This window comes from Entelurus aequoreus, linkage group LG13 (genome assembly GCF_033978785.1).
Source record: "Entelurus aequoreus isolate RoL-2023_Sb linkage group LG13, RoL_Eaeq_v1.1, whole genome shotgun sequence".
Lineage (NCBI taxonomy): Eukaryota > Metazoa > Chordata > Actinopteri > Syngnathiformes > Syngnathidae > Entelurus > Entelurus aequoreus.
The window spans coordinates 67,351,254-67,377,810 of record NC_084743.1 but is presented as its reverse complement, the minus strand read 5'-3'; the positions used below and the strand labels follow the sequence as shown (position 1 = coordinate 67,377,810).

Below are 26,557 nucleotides of genomic sequence, written 5' to 3'. Positions count from 1 at the left end.
TTTGCATGTTGTAACATGGAGAAAGGGTGTGTTCCCTAGTGGTACCTTGAAGCCACACAGTAGTTCAGTTTGGAGTTCAAGCAAAATGGAACAATCGGCCTGAAAATTCTAACATTCTCTAAACTGTCACCGTCAAGGTGCTTAGCTTATTTCATCAGATTTCGTAGGCAACAAAAAAGATTTACTTTGGCTTTCTAGTGTTTGCTTTTTCTTTCACTTTTCTGAATAATTTCCCCTTAAATGTAAGCACAAAGGTCTAGAGATAAAGGCTAACCAAAGAGGAAATTGAGGGGGAATTAACAAAAATAAATAAATGTTGACAGCATATTGGAGAGCACGATTTGTGTCTACTGCAAAGCGTAGTAGCATCAGCTACTTTGAAAATGGTTCCAAAAGGAAAAGTTTGACTTGTTTACACAAGAAGAAGCGCTGTGCAGGTATTAGGGATGCACTAATAAACAGTAATAATGATTCCGTGATAAGACTCCCGATTGTTAGTATTACCATTTTAAATTGAAGGTATCAAAAAAGCGCAATTGATAGCTGCACTTTGATAAACTCGCGACTGACTGGCGCCAGCTCGCTAACTTAAATGCTAACATGAAAACAAGAGACATTAACGTCTTTTCTCATTGAGAAACACCATACCCCCATTTAAAGTTATATAAACACATTACTGTCTGAACAATAATGTTTCACATACATGCTGTAAGTATATATGTAATTTGTATCGTATTTTGGTCACATCAAGCATGGCTGGAACTTTTATTTTTCTTCGCATTGATTTCACAGAGCTTACACAGCTATTTCCCTCAATAACTACCACTAATTATGAAAGCCAACGACTACTACTTTGAGACAAATGACGATCCAGAACCTTATATTTTTTAGCCTGAGTATAAGATGTTTATATCTTTCAGTTTGAGACTCGTGTTCCCTGTTTAAATGATGAATTAATTATAAACATCACTACTCAGGTAAAAAAAAAAAAAAAGTAGGTGCAAACGAGCATCTTTGTTGCGTCTTCCTGGCGATGTCTTCAGGTCTAAATTGAATTTCAAAGTTGACTTGATTCTCCAAGACAATGCTGCCGCTCAGTATGTCAATAGCAGCTGTAGTCACCTACGTGATCAAAGCGCAGTGTAACTGAAAGTAGTTCCTTGGCGGTAGCTCTTACAGTAACAATGTCGCAAATACTTGGTTATTATGCAGGTCACGGCATGGAAATGGAGCATTGTTGGCGATTGTTGCATGTTTTTAGAGGGCTTTATAGGCGGAATAGATGACTCTTATTAGCTACCTTGTTAGCCACCTCTTGCTAGCGTGTTTTGTTTTTGCAATTTAAAAAAACACATATTGTATATGTTGTCTCACACAGGGATCGTGAATTATAGGCAAAAAAGTACAGTTCCAATTTAACTGTGATGATGCTTGATACATGTTCCAACACACATTTACAGATAAGTCGCGATGTTGGCAAAAAGGATGAATGTGATACAAATAATAGTATTTCAGTGTCTTGGGGAGGTCAACAATTTTTGCTGGATAAGTAGAGCAGTGTATTTTTCAGCAGAGGCAGGGCAGGAAATGGGCATTGCAGGGTGTGCCAAGAGACAGGAAGCGTGACTGAGCAGTTTCTCAACCTTTTACACCACCATTTGTTAGTTTGGAAATCTGAAGAAGTGGATTTGGGAAGAAGTGGATATTGTGTATTATTATTACTAAAGATAGATTCTTGCATTTTGCATTAAGCTAGTAATATCGTCCAAATTTAGTCGGGATTACAATGAGTAGAGGTACAGCTCATAAATAGGAATACACTCATCTTTTATTATAATATAAAGGTTTATATCCATTTGGATGTAAAATCAACTTAAAGGTGTTGTCTAGATAAGTGTCAATCAGGAATGATAATTTGACAAATATTTAGACTTTTACAAAAGAGGTTATAGGGATTACCGCTACTTAGATGACTAATATACATATTAAATTACCAGTAGAATGGAGAAACAAGTTGACTTTTTATGCTTCATTGTGTTTCATTGTATCTGTCCATTAAACCAGTGGTCCCCAACCACCGGGCCGCGGCCTGGTACCCGTCCGTGGATCGATTGGTACCGGGCCGCACAAGAAAAAAAAACAAAAAAACTTGTTTTATTTTTTTAAAAATTAAATCAACATAAAAAACACAAGATACACTTACAATTAGTGCACCAACCCAAAAAAAACCTTGCTCCCCCATTTACACTCATTCACACTCATTCGCACAAAAGGGTTGTTTCTTTCTGTTATTAATATTTCTGGTTACAGTCTGCAGGGATACAGTCTGTAAGCACACATGATTGTATTTTTTTATGACACTCTTATTTATTTTTTATGACAAAAAAAATAAATAAAAATACCACCCACCCCCCCCCCCCCCCCCCTTGTCCGTGGGACAAATTTTCAAGCGTTGACCGGTCCGCAGTTACAAAAAGGTTGGGGACCACTGCTTTAAACCATATCCAATTGTATTTCCAATCCGCAAAGTATGTGAAAATACCGTAGAAACATAGCAAACTACCACAATTTCAGACGGACATTCTGAATATTTCGCTCCGAATGTCTTCAGCATTAATAATTAATTATAATTACAGGAAAAAAGTCTGCTCTGTCGTCCACAAGTTACAGCCATTCTCCATGTATGTTTAAAAGTATAGACAAGAAAAACACAGCCAAACATCCCTGTGCTTCATACATTGGAAAGCCATCTAGAGCAGGGGTGCCCAAACTTTTTGCCTCGAAGAGCCCAAGTAAAAATGTGTCAATAGTCTGTGGGCCAAACCATGCAACAGCACTATGTATAGAATTTAGCCTCATACCGCCATATATAAACAATTTAAGGTACAGTTGTTGAGCTCGTCAGGTTCAATAAATGGCAACTATTTAGCCTGTTAAAAAAAGCTCAGTCACCAGAATTCTATCATAAAATTTATTTTTTTACATAAAATGACTGTAAATTAAAAAACTGTACCAATGTTGTTGTAAAATTATGGTGACTGAGCAGGCAGTTTTTTTTTTTAAAACAGAAATTCTATTGCAATTTTTTTTACAGTGCATTACTGTAATTAAAAAACTCGGGCTGTGAATCTTGGACACCACACGATTCGATTCAAAACGATTTTCGATTTAAAATCTATACTTTTTCAATATCAATGTGTGCCGATTCTACGATCAACTACATTCCTCCATAAAATAAACAGCCCTGATCAATTTCTATATTACTTAAAAGAAAAACGGTTTTGTTTAGTAAAATTCTACTCAAACATTTAATAAAGTCAAATACAAATAAGGCAACAAGAGAAGTATCCAACATTTCTAATTTCTGAAGTAAATCTGTACAGCAAATATGGTCAACGACATCAACAATATGATTTGCAAAATAAAAATAAATTGAATTATTTTTTTAACCGATTAAGAATCGTTAGAAATAAGAATTGCAATTGATCTGAAAATTTATTTTTTTGACACCCCTATTATAAACTGGTTGTACTGACATTTTTCTGGTAAAATTTTGGTGACTCAGCTGCCAGGTTTTTTTTTTACAGAAAAATCTATGGTAACTTCTTTTTAAAGTGCATTACTGTAAATTTAAAAAGAGTACCACTTAGTTTTACTGCAAAATTCTGGTGACTGAGCTGCTACTTTTTTGCTGTTCTTTTCACAGTGCATTGCTATGAATGGAAAAATTGTACCAGCGATGATTCCAAACTTTCGGTGATTGTGCTGCCAGGTTTTTACCGTAAAATCTACTGGCTTTTTGACAGTGTAGACTTGCCATTAATGATTGTGTAGCTTGAAAGAGGTCAGTATGAATATGTATCAAATTTGGTAGCCACCCTTTGGCGGGCCGAATTTGTCTCGCGGGCCCCACTTTGGGCATCTCTGATCTACAGGATGAAGTCATTAACCCTGCGAAGCACAAGTGGGGGAAATGGGTAATTGGCAAATAGTGGCTCCCTGGAGTTAAAAAAAATGCATACACATTTTTGTTTTAATATGGTTTCTTTAGAAGTACATACATGACACAAACCTTCCTGTGAGAAATTCCACTGTTTATATTAAACATGCTTCACTGATGACAGTATTTGGCGAGCGCCGTTTTGTCCTAATTTCAGCGGTCTTTGAACTCGCCGTAGTTTGATTACAAGTACAACTTTCTCCGACACTGCCACAGAAAGACGTGTTTTATGCCACTCCTTCTTCGTCTCATTTTGTCCACCAAACGTCCTATACTGTGCGTGAATGCGCAAAGGTGAGCTTTGTGGATGTTATTGACATTATTGATTGTGTGGAGTGCTAATCAGGCATATTTGGTCACTGCATGATTGCAAGCTAATCGATGCTAACGGGTTATCTAGACTAGCTGTATGTACATATTACATCATGTTGCCTCGTTTGTAAGTATATTTGAGCTCATTTAATTTCCTTTACTTATGTCCTCTTTTGTATTTAATTTATATTTGCATGTCTCATGACACATTATCTGTATGTAACATTGGCTGCATTTCTGATAGTTGTTTGTATACCAAGTTGTTCCAGACCACAGCAAACGTTACCCAATTTGCAAAGATTGTAATAAATCCAATAGAAGAAGACAGCCTGCCGTTTTCTTTATCTTGGACGCACACATTTATACCTTTGGCCATTTTATGCCAGGAGTTATCTCACCCTCTGAGAAGCCTCTGTTCTTACTAATGTTTTCCAATGTTGTAAAATGTGTAGATTTCTGTCAACAAAGATTTGTGTTTGTCAGCCTGTGACACACAGTCATTTTGATAGTAGGCTAATATAGACACTTCCGTCATTTGTTGCCTTCTTTTTAACACTTATACAAGGCTTTTATTTGTTAGAGGCTCCAGACAGATTTTTTGGGGGGATTTTTGGTCCAATATGGCTCTTTCAACATTTTGGGTTGCCGACCCCTGACCTAAACAAATGAATAAGCCAAAAAAATGCATCCTTTCTTTGTCTGCTCATACCCTATTGCACTTGTTGTGTCTCTGAATCGTACTTTTGTGAAACTAAATGAAACTTTCCCCCAATGCTTCCAACTAATCTTTAGCCTTTTATAAGGAAGAGCCAGTGAGTTGTTTGCTTAAGCAGGCAAAAGATGCTTCCTCTCTGCACAGCCAGCCTACTATCAGCATATCAATGACCTGCTTTCTTACGCCCAGCCAGGCATGCCAGCTCCAAGTTGACATGCTTGAAACACTTGATTCTGAAACTCTGAGTGAAGGAAGTATGTATAAAAGATGCAACTGTCTTTTCGGAAGTCTTTGCCTGAATCGTTCGTTTGCTTTACTTTACCTTTTCGAATAAGTGAAAAGTAAGGAACGTAGTAAAGCCTGAAGAAGGAAGCAGATATGCCCACCAGGGTAAATTACGGATTTTACTTCTCATTGTAGTTTCTGATCACTTGGATTTGTCTCTCAATGTAAGGAGCTAATTGACCATTGATGCCAGTCAACCTCCTCGGCCAACTGCAGGAGTCCTGGGCAGCTGGCTCCCTCATTCAATCCTAAAGTACAAAGTCTCCCTGTGGACTAACTGGGTCATCCTCCTGTGGGAACCGGTTGCGCTGCGAGTCTGTGCAAGTCTAAATGGAGAAAAGGGGGTTTGAATTGATTCAGAATTGCAACACGTGAAAATGAACGTTAATGTTGATCTAAATGGAGAAAAGGGGGTTTGAATTGATTCAGAATTGCAACACGTGAAAATGAACGTTAATGTTGAAAGTAACAAAAGTAGGTGTTGGTGTTAAATAAAAATCATTGTAAAACCATGATTGATAACCCTTTGATAGTGGAAAAGCGTGCGAGCGCTAGCTCATTAGCTTGCTTAAATGCCAACACGAATACAGGAGACAATGTTTTTCCCCATTAAGAAACATCATACCCTAATCTAAATTGATATAAACACATTGCTGTCCCAGCAACTAAACTATTGAATTGTGCACTTTGAACATACAGACTTTGCTATCTTAGTACAGAGTAGGGTTGTACGGTATACTGGTATTAGTATAGTACCGCGATACTAATGAATCATATTCGGTACTATACCGCCTCTAAAAAGTACCGGTCTGCCCAAAAATATCTCTTAAAAGCCAGAACAATATTTTATATTCTTTCTGCCAATGAAAGTATATTGTGTGTCAAATCTATTTTATTCAATTTTTTAATAAAACGTGTTCCAAAGATGTCAGTATGTGTATAAGTACTTTTTTAACACATGCAACAATACCGTAATAATAATGATAACCATGGTCATTTTGGTCACGATAATCGAGATATGACATTTTAATATCATTACATCCCTAGATCAGAGTGATCGTTCTATACTCAGGAGTGCGAAACAAAGGTGTTTTTACGGAGCGTTCAAGTACCGCTGAACAGAGTAGAATGCCACAACGCCTGCCAGAAATAATAGATAATAATAACAGGGTTTATTTATTCTGTACTTTTCATTTAAATAAATCTTAAAGTGCTACAGTACAAACTAATATTTAAACCAATAAAAGTTTAGTCAAGACAGATAAAATACCTAAGAAACACAAAACCTGCACGATAGAGGGTTTTCTAACAATGTATCTATATGAGGTATTTCCAAAAAATCCTTGATCAACAGATTTCAGTGTTGTATGTACTAAGTACTTTTAGAGCACATTCAACAGTACTTTGATAATAATAACAGTGATAATTATGATCACGACAATGTGAAATGTTCATATTGTTACATCCCCACCATGCAACACACGTATCAATGTTAAAGAGATATCAGCGCAATTTAAAAATGTTAAAATGAGTCAACTTTTCAAAAAGTGTGTCGATAGATTAGTCGTTAGAAAATTTGTCTTGAGTGGCAGTGGAAGATGAGACAAAAGTTAGGCTTTGCTTGCGCCTCCCCCTGTGGTCCCTCTGGTTTACTTTCAGTCCTGACTGCTTGCAAACTGGCACCGGAGGACTCGGGACATCTGTGGGAAGTGTGATTATGAAACAGATCCGTCATACAACAGCACTGTGTAAATGGCATTGACTTTCATTTTGCCAACTTGACGTTTTTGCACAGTTCTTGCAAAACTTGTTTCCCCTTGAGGGTGACATGTGTAACTTATTTTTGTTTCCTGTTGCGTGCGATATTGCAACAAGGCCAACTCTTTGACACCTAGTCTTGAAAGCACACAGTGCATACAATAATATTTGTGGGGTCTATTTATTAATTGGTGAACAAGTGCTGAAGTGTTTTGAGCTCTGCTTGCTGAATTGACAACTATTAGACAGTGGATGCATCCCAAAGTAGTATGTCTGTCATACAGTTTGTAGAAGATTGTGACTTCCATTGGTGTTGATCATTTGAGATGGTAGCTATATTCTTTAATCATGACAGGTCTCATATGTTGAGGCTGCCGTGATCATCAAATGCAGGGAAGGGCCCAGTCAGAACTATCAGCTGCTGCCTTGAATACTAACATGGCAGAAAATAGGTCAAATCTACTCCGACTTAACCGACCCTCAATCTCTCTTTGGGCAGCTAGAAATGGGAAAAATAGATTTTTTTGGAAGTTGTGAAATTTGATTAATTGAAAATGTGTTTTCTCTTCCTCACAGGCAGTCAGCATCAACAAGGCCATCAACACGCAGGAGGTCGCTGTCAAAGAGAAACATGCGAGGAATATCCTTATATTTGCAGAAAAGTGAGCCAAGTGTGATTCCATGAGTGTCCCATGTGTTCTCTAGCGAGGGTTACGTGAGTAGATCAAAACAACACACGGAGGGTAACATCATCTGCTGTGCAGCTTTTTTAATCCTATGGGATACAAAGTATACAGTGAGACAGAGAGGGCAAAGCAGTCAGCAGACTTATCTGTACTATTTACTACAGGGCCAGCCAAAATGTTGCCTAACCTGGACATGTTACACTCCATCCGGAAAGTCATCACAGAGCTTCACTTTTTCCACATTTTATGTTACAGCCTTATTCCAAAATGGAATATACATATACATGTGTGTGTATGTATGTATATATATATACACCTCACATGTGTGTGTGTGTAAGTATATGTATATATATATATTATATATATATATATATATTAGTATATATATGTATGAGTGTATATATGTATAACTATATACATATAAGTATATGTACATATATGTATGTATATGCACATTTGTATATATATGTATGAGTATATGAGTGTATATATGTATAAATATATACATATAAGTATATGTACATATATTTATGTATATGCAAATGTATGTATGTATATGTGTATATTTATATATATATATATATATATATATATATATATATATATATATATATATATATGTATGAGTGTATATATGTATAACTATATACATATATGTATATGTACATACAGTATATGTATGTACAGTATGTATGTATATATGTATGTGTACATATATGTATGTATGTATATGCACATTTGTATATGTATGTATGTATACGTATATTTCTATATATATTTATATGTATGCATATATATACATATATATGTATATAAATATATTAGTATATATACTGTATGTATGAGTGTATATATATATTTATATGTATGCATATATATTCATATATATATGTATATAAATATATTAGTATATATATATGTATGAGTGTATATATATGTATACATATATACATATATTAGTATATGTATGTATGAGTATATATATGTATACATATATAAGTATATGTACATGTATGTATGTATATGCACGTTTATGTATGTATCTGTGTATATTTATGTATGTATATATTTATATGTATGCATATATATTTATATGTATATGTGTATATATATGTTTATGTATGTATATGTATACACCCCTGCTATAGGCCGACACATTTATCTTAGCATGCATACGCTACACAGACTGGTCTAAAATATATCCAAGTTTCTATCATATTCTCCCATTAGAAGATGTACTGAAATAAAAAAAATTAAATAAATTCTGATGTGTGAGTCGTGTACTCACTTCAATCTGGTATTGCTTATTATATTGTGGACAGAAATTGCAATTGTATGAAGGTTATGTCAGAGGATTCGTGTTACTGCTGACCACTGATTTACAGTAACATACAGGGAAGTGAACATTATAAACAATGCATTCCAATTGTATAATTGTTTGTTTGGAGGGAGTGGGTGAAAGTGTCATCGTTGGTCAGTACTCGTTCTAGAAATTGTTCCTTGACCGTGTCACCTTGCATTTTGGGGACGCATCACGAGAAAGGCGCCCACACTTTCTGGGCAGCAATCAACCGGCTTCCTCTCTCCAGCAATGCGGTGCTCTGCTGGAAGTTCTGCCACGTCTTCCACAAACTGCTGCGAGATGGACATCCACACGTGCGTAACTCTCTGCTCCACTGCTACATTTTTCTTTTATAAGTTCCACTATTAATGCCCACAATTACCACTCCATTTACCACATATTGTATTTTATGTCAATAATTTCCTCCCACCCTTCCAGGTGATAAAGGACTCTATGAGGAATAAAGCGGATTTGACCGATATGAGCAGAATGTGGGTAAGGAAGTACACGCATCTCATTATCTCGTCTGTTCACAACCAATGGTGTGTTTTTCACAACAAGCCCCCCCCCCCCCACCTTGTCAAAATCTCCCCAAACTTGTCCTATTAGTTTATGGTATGTTTGTGCTGCCAATTTTTTTGTGTAACTATGATCATTTTTATGTTATTGACGTCATTATTGATAACAAGCACCCTCACCTTGTCAAAATTTCTGCGAACGTGTCCAATTCGTTAGTGCTGCAAAAATGTTTTACCTGTTAGTTTTTATGTTAATCATGTTTTATAGTTTTCATGTTAACCTTTCACAAATCTCCCCAAAGTGTCCCATTTGTTTGTGCTGCACATTTTTTTGTCTATTAAAGTTTTTATGTTAACTTTTTTATAGTTGTTTGTTATTAACGTGTTATTATTAATAATTAGCGCCACAATCTTGTCAAAATATCCCCAAACCTGTCCAGTTTTTTTGTGCTACAATTTTTCTGGTTGTGCTGCAAAATATTTTTAACTATGACTACGTTTCCACTGCAGGCCGAAGTGGCCCAATTCAGATTTTGTTTGAGATCTGATATTTTCCAGCTGACTGTTTACACTGCAAGTACAATTTTTTTTTTTTTATCAGACTCCAGTGTAAACGTGCACAGGCCCCAATGTGGCCTCTGCGTCACTTGCATGCACACTCTGATAAAATGAAGACAAGGGAAGTAGACCCGGACGAAGTCGCTACTATTACAACATGAAATAAAAGTTGCAACACCTTAAAAATTAGTGTTTTTTCACCTAAAAGTAAATGAAACTAATATTTACAAAACACAAAACCAGTGAAGTTGGCACGTTTTATAAATGGTAAATAAGAACAAAATACAATGACTTGCAAATCCTTTTCAACTTATATTCACTTGAATAGACTGCAAAGACAAGATTCTTAATGTTCCAACTAAGAAACACATTTTTTTTTTGCAAATAATCATTAACTTAGAATTTAATGGCAGCAACACGTTGCAAAAAATTTGGCACGGGGGCATTTTTACCACTGTGTTACACGGCCTTTCCTTTTAACAACACTCAGTAAATGTTTGGGAACTGGTGAGACCAAGTTTTGAAGCTTTTCAGATGGAACTCTTCCCCATCCTTGCTTGATGTACAGCTTAAGTTGTTCAACAGTGCATGCGGGGTCTCCGTTGTGGTATTTTAGGCTTCATATTGCTCCACACATTTTCAATGGGAGACAGGTCTGGACTACAGGCAGGCCAGTCTAGTACCCGCATTTTTTTACTATGAAGCCACGCTGTTGTAACATGTGTAGAATGTGGCTTGGTATTGTCTTGCTGAAATAAGCGGGGGTGCCCATGAAAAAGACCTTGCTAGAATGGCAACATATGTTGCTCCAAAACCTGTATGCAACTTTCAGCATTAATGGTGCCTTCACAGATGTGTAAGTTACCCATGCCTTGGGCACTAATACACCCCCATACCATCACAGATGCTGGCTTTTCAACTTTGCGCCTATAACAATCCAGATGTTTCTTTTCCTCTCTGTTCCGGAGGACACGACGTCCACAGTTTCCAACAACAATTTGAAATGTGTACTCGTCAGACCACAAAATACTTTTCCACTTTGCATAAGTCCATCTTAGATGAGCTCGGGCCCAGCGAAGCTGGCGGCGTTTCTGGGTGTTGTTGATAAATGTCTTTCGCTTTGCATAGTAGAGTTTTAATTTGCACTTACAGATATAGAGACAAACTCTAGTTACTGACAGTGGTTTTCTGAAGTGTTCCTGAGCCCATATGGTGATATCCTTTACACACTGATGTCACGTTTTGATGCAGTACCGCCTGAGGGATCAAAGGTCATGGGCATTCAATGTTGGTTTTCGGCCTTGCCGCTTACGTGCAGTGATTTCTCCAGATTCTCTGAACCTTTTGATGATATTACGGACCGTAGATGGTGAAATCCCTAAATTCCTTGCAATAGCTCATTGAGAAATGTTGTTCTTAAACTGTTGGACAATTTGCTCACGCATTTGTTCACAATGTGGTGACCCTCGCCCCATCCTTGTTTGTGAATGACAAACAAGGTGAGACAGAGAAGCTCATGGAAGCTGCTTTTATACCCAAACATGGCACCCACCTGTTCCCAATCAGCCGGTTCACCTGTGGGATGTTCTAAAGTGTTTGATGAGCATTCCTCAACTTTCTCAGTCTTTTTTGCCGCTTGTGCCAGCTTTTTTGAAACATGTTGCATGCATCAAATTCCAAATGAGCTAATATTTGCAAAAAATAACATTTACCAGTTCGAACATTAAATATATTGTCTTTGCAGTCTATTCAATTGAATATAGGTTGAAAAGGATTTGCAAATCATTGTATTCTGTTTTTATTTACCATTTACACAACGTGCCAACTTCCCTGGTTTTGGGTTTTGTATGAAGGGATGTATATAGTGTAATATATTCTGGAGGGTTGTTATCTTTTTATGGCGGAGACACGGACATCAGCGTGGATCTATGGGAGCTTTATTTTTCAACTCCAACATAAGCAAATTCGCCACAGTGTCAATTCCGGTCTTTCAACAATCGCCATTTCTTCAGAATCAGAATTTATATTTATATATTACATGTAGCCTATTATTTGACAAGTGATGCACCGAAAAGTCGGTCGTCTTAAATAAAAACCGAAACTGGATGTTGTGATGAAATATCCATTTCCGCTGGCGACTGCGCCATTCCGGCGCACACGAGTGACGTAGCTCGCCCAAAGCTGGCAAAAAAATCACATTCAGGTCACATTCAGGTCGCATTACGTTTAGACTGAAGTCACATTTGAAAAGATCAGATTCCAATCAAATTTGAACTACCTCCTAATGCCAAAATATCAGATTCGAAGCACTTTGGAGCGTTTACACTGGCAAAAAGATTTGGTGTGCACTGCAAACGGGGCCTTTTAGTTTTAATGCTAACATTTTATTATTCATAACCAGCCCTCACACCTTGTCCCACACATTTGTGCTCAGTTTGTGCTGCAATGTTTTTGTGTAACGATTATAGTTCTTGTTACTAATGTTGTATAGTTTTGTTATCAATGTGTTATTATTCATAACCAGTCGTCCCATTTTGTCCCAAATATTTGTGCTAAGTTTGTGCTGCAATTTTTTTCTAACTATTATGGTTTTTGTTACTAAGGTTGTATAATTTTTGTTATAAATGTGTTATTATTATTAACCAGCCCCTTCACATTGTCAAAATCTCCCCAAACTTGTCCAATTAGTTTGTGCTACGTTCGTGCTGCAAAAAATTTGTCCATCATAGTTTTTATGTGAACGTGTTATTATTCAAAACCCCCCAAACTTGTACTATTCGTTTGTGTTACGTTTGTGCTACAAACATTTTTTGTCATTGGCTGTCGTTAACGACTCATTCTGCTTCTTTTCCTCAGCACTGTTCTTGTTCTTATGGTTGGAAAACAAAGTTATGTCGATCTCTAGCTATAAGCTAATGCTAGCAAGTAGGACCGGATGTTTTGATCGGATCTAACAGGGTTTACTGTGACAATCACAACAAAACAAAATGTTTTATTTTTAAGATAGATAAATCATGATTTAGGTACCAGGACTGTGCTGAAATTTTAAATGACTGAATGCAGCTGACATAGGCTCCAGCACCCCCCACGACCCCGAAATGGACAAGCGGTAGAAAATGGATGGATGATTTCTTGTTGTTTAGAAGAATAGAGTCTATTGACTGTTAGAGGAAGTTGTTCACACTTTAAATGTTAATTGGAAGTTGTTCACACTTTAAATGTTAATTAATAAAAGTTCCCTCTTTAAGCAGCCAACTTGTAAGCTTTCCTTGAGGGGGATACTGTTAGGACCCATGATGCTTGTCTCTTTCCTGATGCAGCCTCTTTTTCCACCTGCAGGGTCACTTAAGTGAAGGCTACGGCAAGCTCTGCAGCATCTACCTCAAACTGCTCATCACCAAAATGGAGTTTCACATCAAAGTGAGTTGGCCTGGCCTACAAAACGCATTGAGACTCCCTCATCACTCATTATCTTTGTCTCACGCTCTCATTTTTAAATGGCGCCATGTTTCTGCGGGGGCATGGGCGGGTTTTCCTAAAAGTGAAACTAATGGTATTCGGACATCCTTTCTTAGGGCTGGGTGATATAAGGCTGAAAACTGTATCTCGACATAGGGGTTTTATATGTCATGTGTCCAAATACGTTTTGAGCCTGTGAAAACTGATTCAATAATTTCTAAATGGTAAATGCCATATTTTCCCTAAACTCTTTATATTATACCCCTTGGTTCTATTTTTAGGAAGTACGGTATTGCATTTAATTTTTATGCCGATGATTGCCAGATTTATTTTCCAATGGCACAAAATAACACGGTTCAACTTCTTATTGACTGCCTGCACGACATCAAAGCCTGGCTTTCAGCTAACTTCCTGAGCCTAAATGAAGACAAAACAGAAGTTATGTTGTTCGGTCCAAGTCGCTCTCACTCCGCCAACGTTAACCTCGGCACTCTGACCCCGTATCTCAGCGACTGTGTCACAAACCTGGGGGTAAAGTTCGACTCAGATTTTAAATTCGAAAAAAAATCAGCAGCGTCGTTCAAAAAAGCTTTTATCAATTACGCCAAATACCGAAAGTGAAACCGCTTCTATCAAGACATGATCTCGAGAAATTAATCCACGCCTTTATCTCGAATCGTTTAGACTACTGCAATGCCCTGTATGTAGGCATTAGCCAGGCCTCCCTCGCCCGCCTGCAGCTCGTGCAGAACTCTGCTGCTCGTCTGCTAACACAGACCAGCAGACGTGAGCACATCACCCCTATATTAGCGTCCCTTCACTGGCTCCCTGTGCGTTACCGAATCAACTTTAAACTCCTTTTATTTGTTTTTAAATGTCTAAACAACCTCGCGCCAACATATCTCTCCGACCTCCTTCAGCCTTACTGCCCCACCCGATCCCTAAGATCAGCCGATCAGCTGCTACTAACGGTCCCTGACACAAGGCTGAAGCTTAGAGGTGACAGAGCTTTCGCCGCTGCTGCTCCCAAGCTCTGGAACGACCTACCTCTGAGTGTTAGACAAGCCTCCTCTCTTCCTGTTTTTAAATCTGTCTTAAAAACATACTTTTATTCCATGGCTTTTAACACTGAGTGATATCCATCCTGCAATGGCGCCCTGCTGTGAACCTGTTTTAAATTTTATTTATTTATTTTTTATCGTGCTCTGTTTGTGTTGTGTTGTTTGCTCGGCACTCATATTATCTTTTAACCTGCCCATTGTACAGCACTTTGGCTACCCCTGTGGTAAATTTTAAATGTGCTTTATAAATAAAGTTGATTTGATTTGATTTGAAAGCTGAAAGTCCCTGTGTTAGATATACATCATCATGTTATTTTAAGCTAAAACCTCTCTTTTGTGGCCCTTTATTTTAGAACCCACGGTTCCCTGGCAACCTGCAGATGTCAAACAGACAGCTTGAAGAGGCGGGAGAGAATGACGTCAACAACTTGTAAGTAAGGCGAGCCGCTGCTATACTTAATGGATCTCGGTAGTTTGATGCAATCTGTTGAACTTCTTTGATTTGTTTGGATTTTAAATGATTGGAAAAATTCAACTGAGGCAAACGTCTGCCATCCTGAAGCGTTTGATTAAGGTCCGGCGGGTGTTTCCCGTTGTATGTTGCGGCCATTGTTGCCAGATGGTAAATGACACGTTATAGTAACAGAAGCTTAAAAACTTCGTATTTTGAAGAATATTATCGCACATTGCTCAGGACTAGGGATGATGTTCGTTAAGAAATTATCGAGTTCGAGCCTGTTATCGAATCTACTTATCGAACCGATTCCTTATCAAATCTCTTATCGAATCCAGATAAGTTGTTGTGTGTGTACTGAGTTCCAAAAGCCATAGATGTTATTTATATCAGTGGTCCCCAACCTTTTTGTAGCTGGGGACCGGTCAACGCTTGAAAATTTGTCCCACTGACCGGGGGGGGGGGGGGTTGATATATATATATTTTTTTTCCATTTTTTTTTTCATAAAGAAATACAATCATGTGTGCTTACGGACTGTATCCCTGCAGACTGTATTGATCTATATTGATATATAATGTATATATTGTGTTTTTTATGTTGATTTAAATTTTTTAAAAAAAAACAACTTTTTTTAATTTTTTTTAATTTTTTTAAATTACATTTCTTGCGCGGCACGGTACCAATCGGTCCGCGGCCCGGTGGTTGGGGACCACTGATTTATATGACTGTGCCAGCATGCTGTTTATATGGAGGAAAAGCGGACGTGACTGAGGACAGCATGCGGCCGTTATAAGGTGAAGGTTTCAGGTGAGAGAGGACGCTAAAAGCACGCCCCCAGTGGACATATAGTGCTGCTATGTGCGTTGTAAATAAAAAAATTGCCGACAAACACATCACCAACATGGACAAGGTGCCGCTCACTTTCGACATCCCGGTGAAGCACACTGTGGAGAAGAAGGGGACCAGCACGGTAGTGAATCGATACGCACAACGGGGCAAGAGAAGTCTGCTTTTACTGTTGTGCTAATTTGCTATGTTAATGGCCAACGAGACTGACTTTAAAAATGAGGAGAGGGATTCTGGCGTGTTTGATGGAGAACTTGCCCAGCTGTTCATTTCGGACACAGAATATGAGGACTTTGATGGATTTGTGGATGAGGATTGATTAAAAAAATTAAAAATAATAATAATAATTATAGATTTTATTTGTAAAAAGCACTTTACATTGAGTAAACAACCTCAAAGTGCTACAGTGTATTAAAAAATTAATAAAAAGATAATAAAAAATAAATAAAAATAAAAACTAGAACAGCCAAATAGCTAAAACTAGTATGCATATATCTAAAAAAAAAGGCTTTTTTAAAAAGAAGGGTTTTTAAGCCTTTTTTAAAAGCATCCACAGTCAGTGGTGCCCTCAGGTGGTCAGGGAGAGCGTCCCACAGACTGGGAGCGGCGAAGCAGAAAGCCCGTTCTCCCATTGTTCGTAGTTTTGTCCTCGGAGGTTGGAGGAGGTTAGCCTGTCCGGAGCGGAGGTGTCGTGTGGAGGATTTGGTGGTGAGTAGTTGTTTGAGGTAGAGGAGGGCATATCCATGGAGGCACTGGTGGGTTAGTAGGGATACTTTGAAATCAATCCTGAGTGGAACAGGAAGCCAGTGAAGGGATTTGAGAGTTGGTGTGATATGGTCATATTTCCGCACTCTCATCAGGATGATAATGTGAGTACATTGATAAATACTTCAATAAAGTACAATCGAACTCAGCTTTGCTCCTGTTGCCTTTTTAAAACAGCGTCCATGCATGTTAGCGTATGTTTTAAGCTAGCGTATGTTTAACCATGCCTGCGCCCAAAAATACGCTGCGCCTTATTTATGCGTTAAATACAGAAATAGCACCCATAACTGAAACGGCGCCTTTTAATACGGTGCGCCCTGTGGTCGCGAAAATACGGTATAGTGGCTTCGATAACGGGAACCGGTTCTCAAAAAGGGATTAGAATCCATGCCGGTTCTTTTCTTATCGAACAATCGGGAGAACCGCTTTCGAACATCATCCGTACTCAGGACCATCTGCAACATTAAAGGGGAACTGCACTTTTTTTTTTTCAAATTTTGCCGATCATTGACCATTCACAATCAGAAAGTAAGACAAGAACACATATTTTTATTTTTGTATGCATTTGAAATCGTAAATAAAGGTTAGAAAAATATTGCTAATATTGGAGCCACTGTTTGCATATACAGGGCTATAAAAAACATCCAAACACCTCTTTTAACGTTTTACATGCACGCTGTAAGTATATATGTAATGTAGTAACAGGCATATTCGTAATAACATTAACGTATTTTGGTCATTTTAAGCACACGGACGCATCACAACGTTTGTTTTTTCCTTCAACAACAACACTACTAATGCAGACTTTATGAGCGACAACAAACATAATATAACAATCACTTACTGTACAATGTCTGCTCTCACTGAGATGACAACTGCTGGAATGTTCATATCTTGCCGTTTAGCTAAGGAATACACATAATCCTGGTGAAGGGTTAAATAAAAGTGGGTGCAAACGATTCTTTTTTGTAAACTTCTCGCCATCTTAAGTTGGCTGTCAAAGTTGACTAACTTCTCAGTTAACGGCCACAACATTCTACTAGCTATGTGAGCAGCATGGTTTATAATCTAGAATTAACTTACACCAACTCAGAGACGATAGAGCAGCTCCCCAGCTCATAATGTCAATATAGCCGCATAAGATATAGTGTACATCTCTGTGTATCGCTAATACTTGGTTAATATTCAGGTGATGAAATGTAAACGGAGTATTGTTGGCAGTTTTTGATGTTTATTACGGGGCTTTAGGTGGGCGGAATAGAGGAGCTCCCATTGACTATATTGTTAGCTGATTTTTGCTAACTTTTGATTCTGATTTAGAATGCATATAAAAAGAAAAACGTGTGTTCTTGTCTAACATAGGAATTGTGAATGATAGGGAAAAAAAATAAAAAAAATTGTGAAGTATATAGCTTATTATAGTAAACACTGTAAGTATAAAAGATCGACCGATATAGCTTTTTCGGGACCAATAACAATTTAGTAGTCAAGGAGGCCAATAACCGATATTTTAAGCCGATGTTCATTTGCAGTAAAAGTTATTTAAGCATGAATAATATGCGTTAGTAAACAGCTGGACAAGGCTTGAAGTTGTTATTTTTTTAACATAATTTTTTAAAGAAACGTCAGACCAGTAGCGACATAATATTTTATGTGGCGCTAATGTTGTGGTTAATTCAGCACAAAAAAACATCAACGGATTTCACAAACACCTTTACTACGCGTGTTTAAGAGGAGCATCAACATTTGCATTTCAAAATATGGGAAATCCCGGGAAAATTGTTAAGAAATATGTGATTTCTCTACATCACAGTAACTAACCACCTACTTAGTTTTATGCAATTTTAAAATAGTTTATAGATTTAATATTTCCTTGTGAGGAAGGAACCCTTAAATATTGCGAACGTTTGAATGAAAACAATTCTGAGCTCCTTCACGTAACTTACAGTTGAGACATTTTTCAAGCTGGCTGACATAATTTCTTCCTCGATGTTATAGAAAGTATGAGAATGCGTAACCTGCTGCCTGCGCTTCTTTACTTTGAGAATAAGCCCCCTTTTTGTCAAAATATTTACACAAAGTTTTGATATTTGGCAGCGATATCTTTTCTGTCGTCCTTATGTCCAATTGATTGAATCATGGAACATGGAACTACGCGTACTCCTTTAATGAGCCCACGCTGCAAGTATCGCAGACAAAGGCTCGCAGTTGTTGCGACGCCAGGAAAGGACAAAAAGTGGATTTCCTGGTAACATTTTTTTTTACAAATAAGCTGAGACAATGTACTGCAGTCAACCTGCACTGCAAGAATGAGTAAAAGGAAAAAGGAGGCGTGGCTGCTTAAGCATCGCGGTCGACCAGACTGGAGAAGAATTCAGATATCAAAACATAGTTGGAGTGAATTATTGATAATTAGTCATTTTGACTCTTAAATTAATGGGATAGTGCTTGAGCAGTGGTTATTGCAATCTGCTGAACTAATTATTTATTTTTAATTGCTAAATAATGGTATTACTGTATATGTGTATACATTGTATCTGCTAATGTAGTCCTGTTGTGGTTGTTAAAAAACAGGCAGTTACCGATTAAAAATAAAAAGGCAGATACCAATATACATAAAAATGCCGATAATCGGCCGCTCTATATCCAAGTATATATCCAATTATTGATTCAAGCTGTTTCTCAGCAATGAAGCTGATGATATGCATTGTGATAACCATCAGTTTCCTGTTCCGCTAAAGAGGAAGTGTGTTTGTTAACTGTATCTAAAAATTTATTTTGTCTCCGTCTGTCTCCACAGCTTCCAGTTAACCGTGGAGATGTTCGATTATCTTGAGTGTGAACTCAACCTCTTCCTCAGTGGTAAGCCCTCGGGGTCCGAGTGGACACTCGGCCGTGATGCAGACACACATGTACTGAAGCACAAAGTTCACATCAAGGCAGGCGGGACGCCTCTGTGGTTTTAAGGGTGTACAAAAATAGACACTTTTACCGTCAGACCAGTGGAGCGGAGCGTCTGGTTGAGTGGTTACGTAGCGTTGTTGTCGGGATGAGTCATCACAGGTGAATGCCTAACTGTATGGACGTGGCTAAACATAGACTGCTAGGATGTGACCGCGAGCTGAGCGGAAAGACTGGAAAGCTGCAGTCTTACACTCTTCAATGAATTGGAGGAAATGATGTTCTCATTACTTTTTATCGTGGCTTTTAGTCTGCATCCCGTGCATATTATTTTCACACCCCCATTCCCTTTCATTTGCCCTCTTCCCAGGACAATTCCACTTGGATATGCACTCAATACTAGTAACACAATTAGGTACAGCTGCTAGTAGGTGTGTCCCGATCTGATATTGATATTGCATAATCGTCCAATATCGGCAACATAAAAAAACAAGTATGACTATATTAGCTTGCATCTAAAGTCTCTTATACAAGCATTTTAGTGGAATCATTTACACAATAAAAACAATGTAGACGACATGCTACTAGGAGCAAGCAGCTATACAAAAGCTAAGCACGCCATAGCAAACAGTGTTCTTAATTTAACAATACTGTCGTTTAAAATGGGACATTTTTCAATATAAACAAGTATCAAATAATTATAGTTGATTATTACTTAGAGATAAAAAAGTCTTCAAGGCAGAAGCGTATTAGAAAGTATGCAGTAACAAACGTGTCCGCATCATTTAACTTAAGTAAACATGGCTTCCACTCTAGTCGGTCTCAGTACTGGCACATTTGTGGCAACGTCAAGGATTTTGTGCAATCAAATTTAACATATTTGGAACCGAATTATTGCGTGTAGAAGATTGATAAGGAAGAGGACAAGTATTTTGGCTCTGGCAGTTTTACAAAATATTTTGCTTTGATGTCTGTTTGAAGAGCGTGTCTGTGGGCAAGCAGTTGGAAAAAGGCGTGTTTTTAAAAGTTCACGTGAGTTCCTAAAACATTTTATTTTCATTTGTATTTTGCTCTGTTGTCATCTATTCATTTTGCAACCTTCTATTTTGGCGAATAATTATGACGCCTATTGCTTTTTGAGGACATTTTCTCTGGATAAATGCGACCTGAGTGCCGGAGCGTTCACATTGAGGACACATCGCATGTAAAGAGGTCTGGGTCGGATATGAAAAAATTGGAATTGCACTGTTCACACGTGCAGTACATGAAAAAAATCCCAAACGGCGCATTTGGGCGTAAAAATCTGAATCTGATTTGAAGCACTTTGGAGCGTTTAGATCTGTGTCACTTGAGGGCAAAACAATCCGATTTGATGTGCAGTGTAAACGGGGCCATTGGGCGTGAATGGTTGTTTGTCTATACAGTTGAAACTCAAAAAATTTGAATGTCAGCAAAGGTTTGTTTATTCTAGCAATTAGATTTACAAGGTGCAACTGATGACATAACGTGCAACTCAACATATTTCAAGGCTTCTTTTGAAATAATTCAAATGATTATGTCCTACAGCTTTATGAAAATATTAGAAAATATGAGGTTTTCAAAAACTGTAAACCATGATCATCAAAATTAGAACAAAGACTTGGCAAATGTCACTTTGCATTAAATACGTTTATATCACATTAGTTTTACAATGGAAGTTGAATTGCTGACATGAATGGACTGTTGTGCGATATTAACATTTTTGGAGTTTCACATGCATGTGCCATGTCATGACCCTGATAAAGACAAGCACTATAGAAAATGGATGAATGGATGTTTGCACTCTGTATCTTAGGTCAAGAGCCATGCACACTTGAGTGCGTGCCTAAAACTTCCTCTTTAGGTGTTTCGTCATATGTGGTTTAAAAGGCGAGGACTGATGTGTCTGTGTTTGTGTAGTTTTTTTGTTTTTGTTTTTAAGCAGTGCGGGAAACCACGCCTCTGCAAGGCTTTTAGGGCTTGGCTTTGGCGATGACATACGGGCAAGAGGGGCTTAATGATGGAGGGAGAGAAGTGGTCGAACAAGCCCTGTTAGTGTTCAGGTTGCTATTCCCTCTCTGTTCGACTATTTTCCTACTTCAAACCCAGCAGGGATAATTTTCGCCACATGACAAAAAAAACTTATGATGTAATGACCTTTAATTCATGACGGAAAAGACACATTGTGCACTAGTCATTAAATAATATCGCAATACTAATGAAAACTCGGCACTCGGGGTGTGATGCAGGGGGGCCGTGCGGCTGCGCGAGGCTAAACATGTTACACACACAGGAAGAGGAAGCAAAAACAGGCAAGATAATTGCTAAGCTAACCGCTAAGACCTATTGTGCAAAACCAACCTCTCTTACCTTTTGGCTCCTGTTTTTCTGTATTTGGGATCTGCATAAGTCCTGAATATGTGAAATCAAACCATGGAGTTATTGCAGAGATATTCATAAAACAGTCTTGCCTTCTTCCATACTTCCTCCAAGCAAGCCGTTTGGAATTTGCCCAATTTGTGCCATTTTTCTCAAGTGTGACATCTGCGGATATCTCCATTAATGGTGGAGATTTACCCGAAGAGCTTTGCGCGAATCTGCCATTGTCGTCAGCGCTGCAGTCAATAAGCTCCTTTTTTTTGTTGTGGGGCAGACTGGCTCGTACATGCGCATGCATCTGCCAATGTTGCCATTTGTAATAGAAAGTAGCGTAGAGTTATATCATATGTCAGTGGAAGCGCTAAAACTACAACAAAGATGGCGGCAAGAAGATACAGTCGAAGTAGAGCCACATAGATAAGACCGCCTGCAAGACGGCACATTCTGCAAAGGTGGTCAGAAAGCGGCTTAACGATGGTCTGTAAATCCTAATCTTTGATTGACAAAAGAACCACCATAACATGTTATGTAGACCGCAAGGAAGTGTTTAAGACTTAGACAAACCTTATTGATCCACAAGGGAAATAGTTCCTCTTTTAAATGTACATAAAAACTTAAGCTGACCTCTTTAAAGGGGAACTGCACTATTTTATAGTGCTATGAAGCACTATAAAACATCCAAACACCTCCATTAACGTTTTATATACACACTGTAAGTATATATAAAATCTAGTAACGAGCACATTCATAATAACATTTATGTATTTTGATCATTTTTAAGCTTATGACAGCGCATTAATTTTATAGACTAGGGTTCTGCAACCTGCAGCCCTTTTATCCCGCTGTTGTGGCTCCAGCTAGTTCATGCTTCTGTGTACTGTAGTCACTACGCTGTCCCTTGAGGCATCGTCGTGAGTTTTTCAAAGTTCTGCATCAGCATTTCAATTCTCTGGCCAGTGTTTTCTGGTGAGAAACCATGACACTTACGCTGCTACGTAAGGTTAGACTTTATTTTAGGCAGTTGTCAGGCTACACAAAAAGATTTGGAGGGGGACGACAGAGCTGCCTTGACGCAGCAGTTCTTTTATCTATAGAATAGAGCAATAGTATAGAAACATGGAAATACCTAGTAGAGGAGAAACATGGAAGAAAATTATATGTTTGACAACTAGTGTTAGGCATAATGCCATTACATAATAATGGCATTACTAACACACGCACAACTTTAACTCCTATGGGGGAATAATCAACAACTCAATGAAATGATAATCATGTAATCACACAATATTCAGTTAATGGACAAGGAGAGAAACAGCCACCTAAGCACATTCAGTCGCCGTATTAGCTATAATTTATTATTCAAAGTAATTTGCCTAAAACTGATATACAGTATGATGCACAGGTCAGCGGCCATTTTGTTTTTTGTGTGTAAAGTTCTAATCCGCGACGTGTTTATTTTGTGTCACAGGCGGCAATTGGCCCTCGAACCCTTAATTTGGCGTCTCCATTTACCTTAACATGCACAACAAATACAGGGAGAACATCCATCCATTTTCTTCCGCTTATCCGAGGTCTGGTCGCAGGGAAGCCCAGACTTCCCTCTCCCCAGCCACTTCGTCCAGCTCCTCTCGGGGGATCCAGAGGCGTTCCCAGGCCAGCCGGGAGACGTAGTCTTCTCAACGTATCCTGGGTCTTCCCCGTAGCCTCTTACCAGTCGGACGTGCCTGAAACACCTCCCTTGGGAGGCGTTCGGGTGGCATCCTGACCAGACCCCCGAACCACCTCATCTGGCTCCTCTCGATGTGGAAGAGCAGCGGCTTTACTTTGAGCTCCTCCCGGATGACAGAGCTTCTCACCCTATCTCTAAGGGAGAGCCTCGCCACCTTTCGGTCGTAACTCAAAGCTCATGAACACAGGTGAGGATGGGAACGTAGATCGACCGGTAAATTGAGAGCTTTGCCTTCCGACTTAGCTCCTTCTTCACCACATCGGATCGATACAGCGTCCGCATTACTGAAGACGCCGCACCGATCCGCCTGTCGATCTCACGATCCACTCTTCCCTCACCCGTGAACAAGACTCAGAGGTACTTGAACTCCTCCACTTGGGGCAAGATCTCCTCCCCTGCCCGGAGGTTGCACTCAACCCTTTTCCGGGCGAGAACCATGTACTCTGATTTGGAGGTGCTGATTCCCATCCCAGTCGCTTCACACTCTGCTGCGAACCGATCCAGTGAGAGCTGAAGATCCTGGCCAGATGAAGCCATCAGTACCACATCATCTGCAAAAAGCAGAGACCTAATCCTGCAGCCACCAAACCAGATCCCCTCAACGCCCTGACTGCGCCTAGAAATTCTGTCCATAAAAGTTATGAACAAAATTGGTGACAAAGGGCAGCCTTGGCGGAGTCCAACCCTCTCTGGAAAGGGGTCCGACTTACTGCCGGCAATGCGGACCAAGCTCTGACACTGATCATACAGGGGGTGGACAGCCACAATCAAACAGTCCGATACCCCATACTCTCTGAGCACTCCCTACAGGACTTCCCGAGGTACACGGTCGAATGCCTTCTCCAAGTCCAGGGAGAACATGCTAATCTAATTTTTACTGTTCGTAAAAAACAAACATCAATTTACATTTGGTTTTGTTTGATTTAAGGGAATAATGTAATCTCCAACACCATCAGCGTTTGTAATTGCTGTCCATCTTTTTTTATGCCATTTTTTTCTTGGAGTTGATATCTTAATGGTTTGCAATAAACCCAGCAATAAAGTCTACAGTTGATTTGTCGTTGTCCAGCGCTATTTTTGAGCCTATGTGAGCTATTTATGAGCCACCACTGGAACTTACTATGATTGATCTTTTATTATCGTATCGGGCTGTTGTAATCTTTCACACATGGATTTTCTGTCTGCCAACTGATCTTGAGTTTGCATGTTTTTCCTGCAGTGTTCAGCTCGCTGGATATGTCTCGGTCAGTGTCGGTGACGGCAGCAGGCCAGTGTCGTCTGGCCCCGCTCATCCAAGTCATCTTGGACTGCAGCCACCTGTATGACTACACCGTCAAGCTGCTCTTTAAACTACATTCATGTGAGTAACGCGCAACTCACTGAAAAAAGATCACACACATTTTTTTTTTCTTTTTTTTTTTAAGAATACTCTCAAGTAATGACTTAGGATCGGTACCTTACACATTTTTATGAATTCGGTATCAATCTCCGGTACATTACATTTCGAAACCACTGTATTTGTTAGTATTTCTATTTTACAATGTTTATCTAAAAGTTATTTTTTCTGTTGTTTATTTTTCTATCTTTTCTTAATTGCATGTTGCATGTTCAAATTGTGCTGGAGCACGCACTAATTAAAATGGATTTCAATTTTATTGGGAGACATTCATTTGAGATACCAGTGTTTTGAGTTAAGAGCTGAGTCTAAGAACCAATTTAGCGCGTAAGTTGAGGTACAACTGTGTTATATAGTAGATTTTGCATGCAGTTGCAGTTCCAACATTTTCGATGGCACTAGTGTATAGGTTACAATGTGTTGTCTTGGCAAGAAGTAGTCTTTGCCATTAAGTTGAATGTGCCTGCCTTTTTTCTTTTGTTGAGCCCTACATAGCTGGTGTGTAATAAGTACAATACTTGCAGGCAAACACTGTTTAATTGTAATGAGCATCTTAGTTGTATATTTGGAGGTGTTAAAATTGCCATGTAAAATTGCTAATGCTAATCAGTATCATGTCTACTGCAAATCTAAGCCAATTAGCATGAAGCTAGCCTTTTTTTTTTTTTTAAAGTGCAGCCTTACTATACTTTTGCGTGACTTCTTGCTTAGTTGGCATGGAAAATTGCAACATTACTTAAAAGCAGTTTGCTCTGAGTGCTTTTACCGCTTGTTTCCTGGCCAAGTGCTTGAGCCGGTGGCAAATTTGCAACCAGACGTTACGTCATGTGCTACAAAGTACCATTTATTTTATGTGAATTGGTACCTCGTAGTACCGACAAACTTTGATGGAAATCCACACATTTTACAAAAAAGCTGTGCGTATTTATAATTTTTACCCTTAAAATGTTGTTCTTTCTTGCAAAAAAAAGTTATGGTCCAAGTCAAACTCGACCAGCTCACAAAAATGATGTAAACATGGCACAGGAGCCAGCAATTCCTGCCAGCAATTCCTGCCAGTAACATAAACGTTGTGGCGAAAAGCAAGTGTGGAAGTGCATGTGTTCGCACGGCAGGATCTGAACTAATGAGAAAAGGTAAATACAGCTGCCGACAACACCCCAGCATCAATGAGCTGACCGTATGGAAGTTAGTTAACACCAAAACATGTTCCTAATTTAAATTTGTGAATGGTTTCTTGTTTTACCTCCTCGTGCTCCTGTTATGCAGGCTCTTAAAACATGTGGAACGTTTTTTGAAAGCGTTTTTTTTTTCCAGCTAAAAGCTGCACCAATGTTTTCAAAGAGTTCTCTCGTCTGACAGCCTGACAAACAT

At 38.6% G+C, this 26,557-nt stretch overlaps 1 protein-coding gene across 4 annotated transcripts in view; it reads left to right on the top strand.

The window, feature by feature from the left end:
- hip1 (huntingtin interacting protein 1) overlaps nucleotides 1-26,557 on the top strand; it is a 122,401-nt gene that overhangs the window by 46,850 nt on the left and 48,994 nt on the right. For all 4 annotated transcript variants that reach the window (XM_062068258.1, XM_062068256.1, XM_062068257.1 and 1 more), the window contains 7 exons: nucleotides 7,647-7,710; nucleotides 9,270-9,412; nucleotides 9,537-9,593; nucleotides 13,514-13,594; nucleotides 15,048-15,124; nucleotides 19,561-19,622; nucleotides 25,007-25,147. In XM_062068258.1, the coding sequence (XP_061924242.1) occupies nucleotides 7,647-7,710; nucleotides 9,270-9,412; nucleotides 9,537-9,593; nucleotides 13,514-13,594; nucleotides 15,048-15,124; nucleotides 19,561-19,622; nucleotides 25,007-25,147 (625 nt within the window). The remainder of the gene's footprint in view (nucleotides 1-7,646; nucleotides 7,711-9,269; nucleotides 9,413-9,536; nucleotides 9,594-13,513; nucleotides 13,595-15,047; nucleotides 15,125-19,560; nucleotides 19,623-25,006; nucleotides 25,148-26,557) is intronic.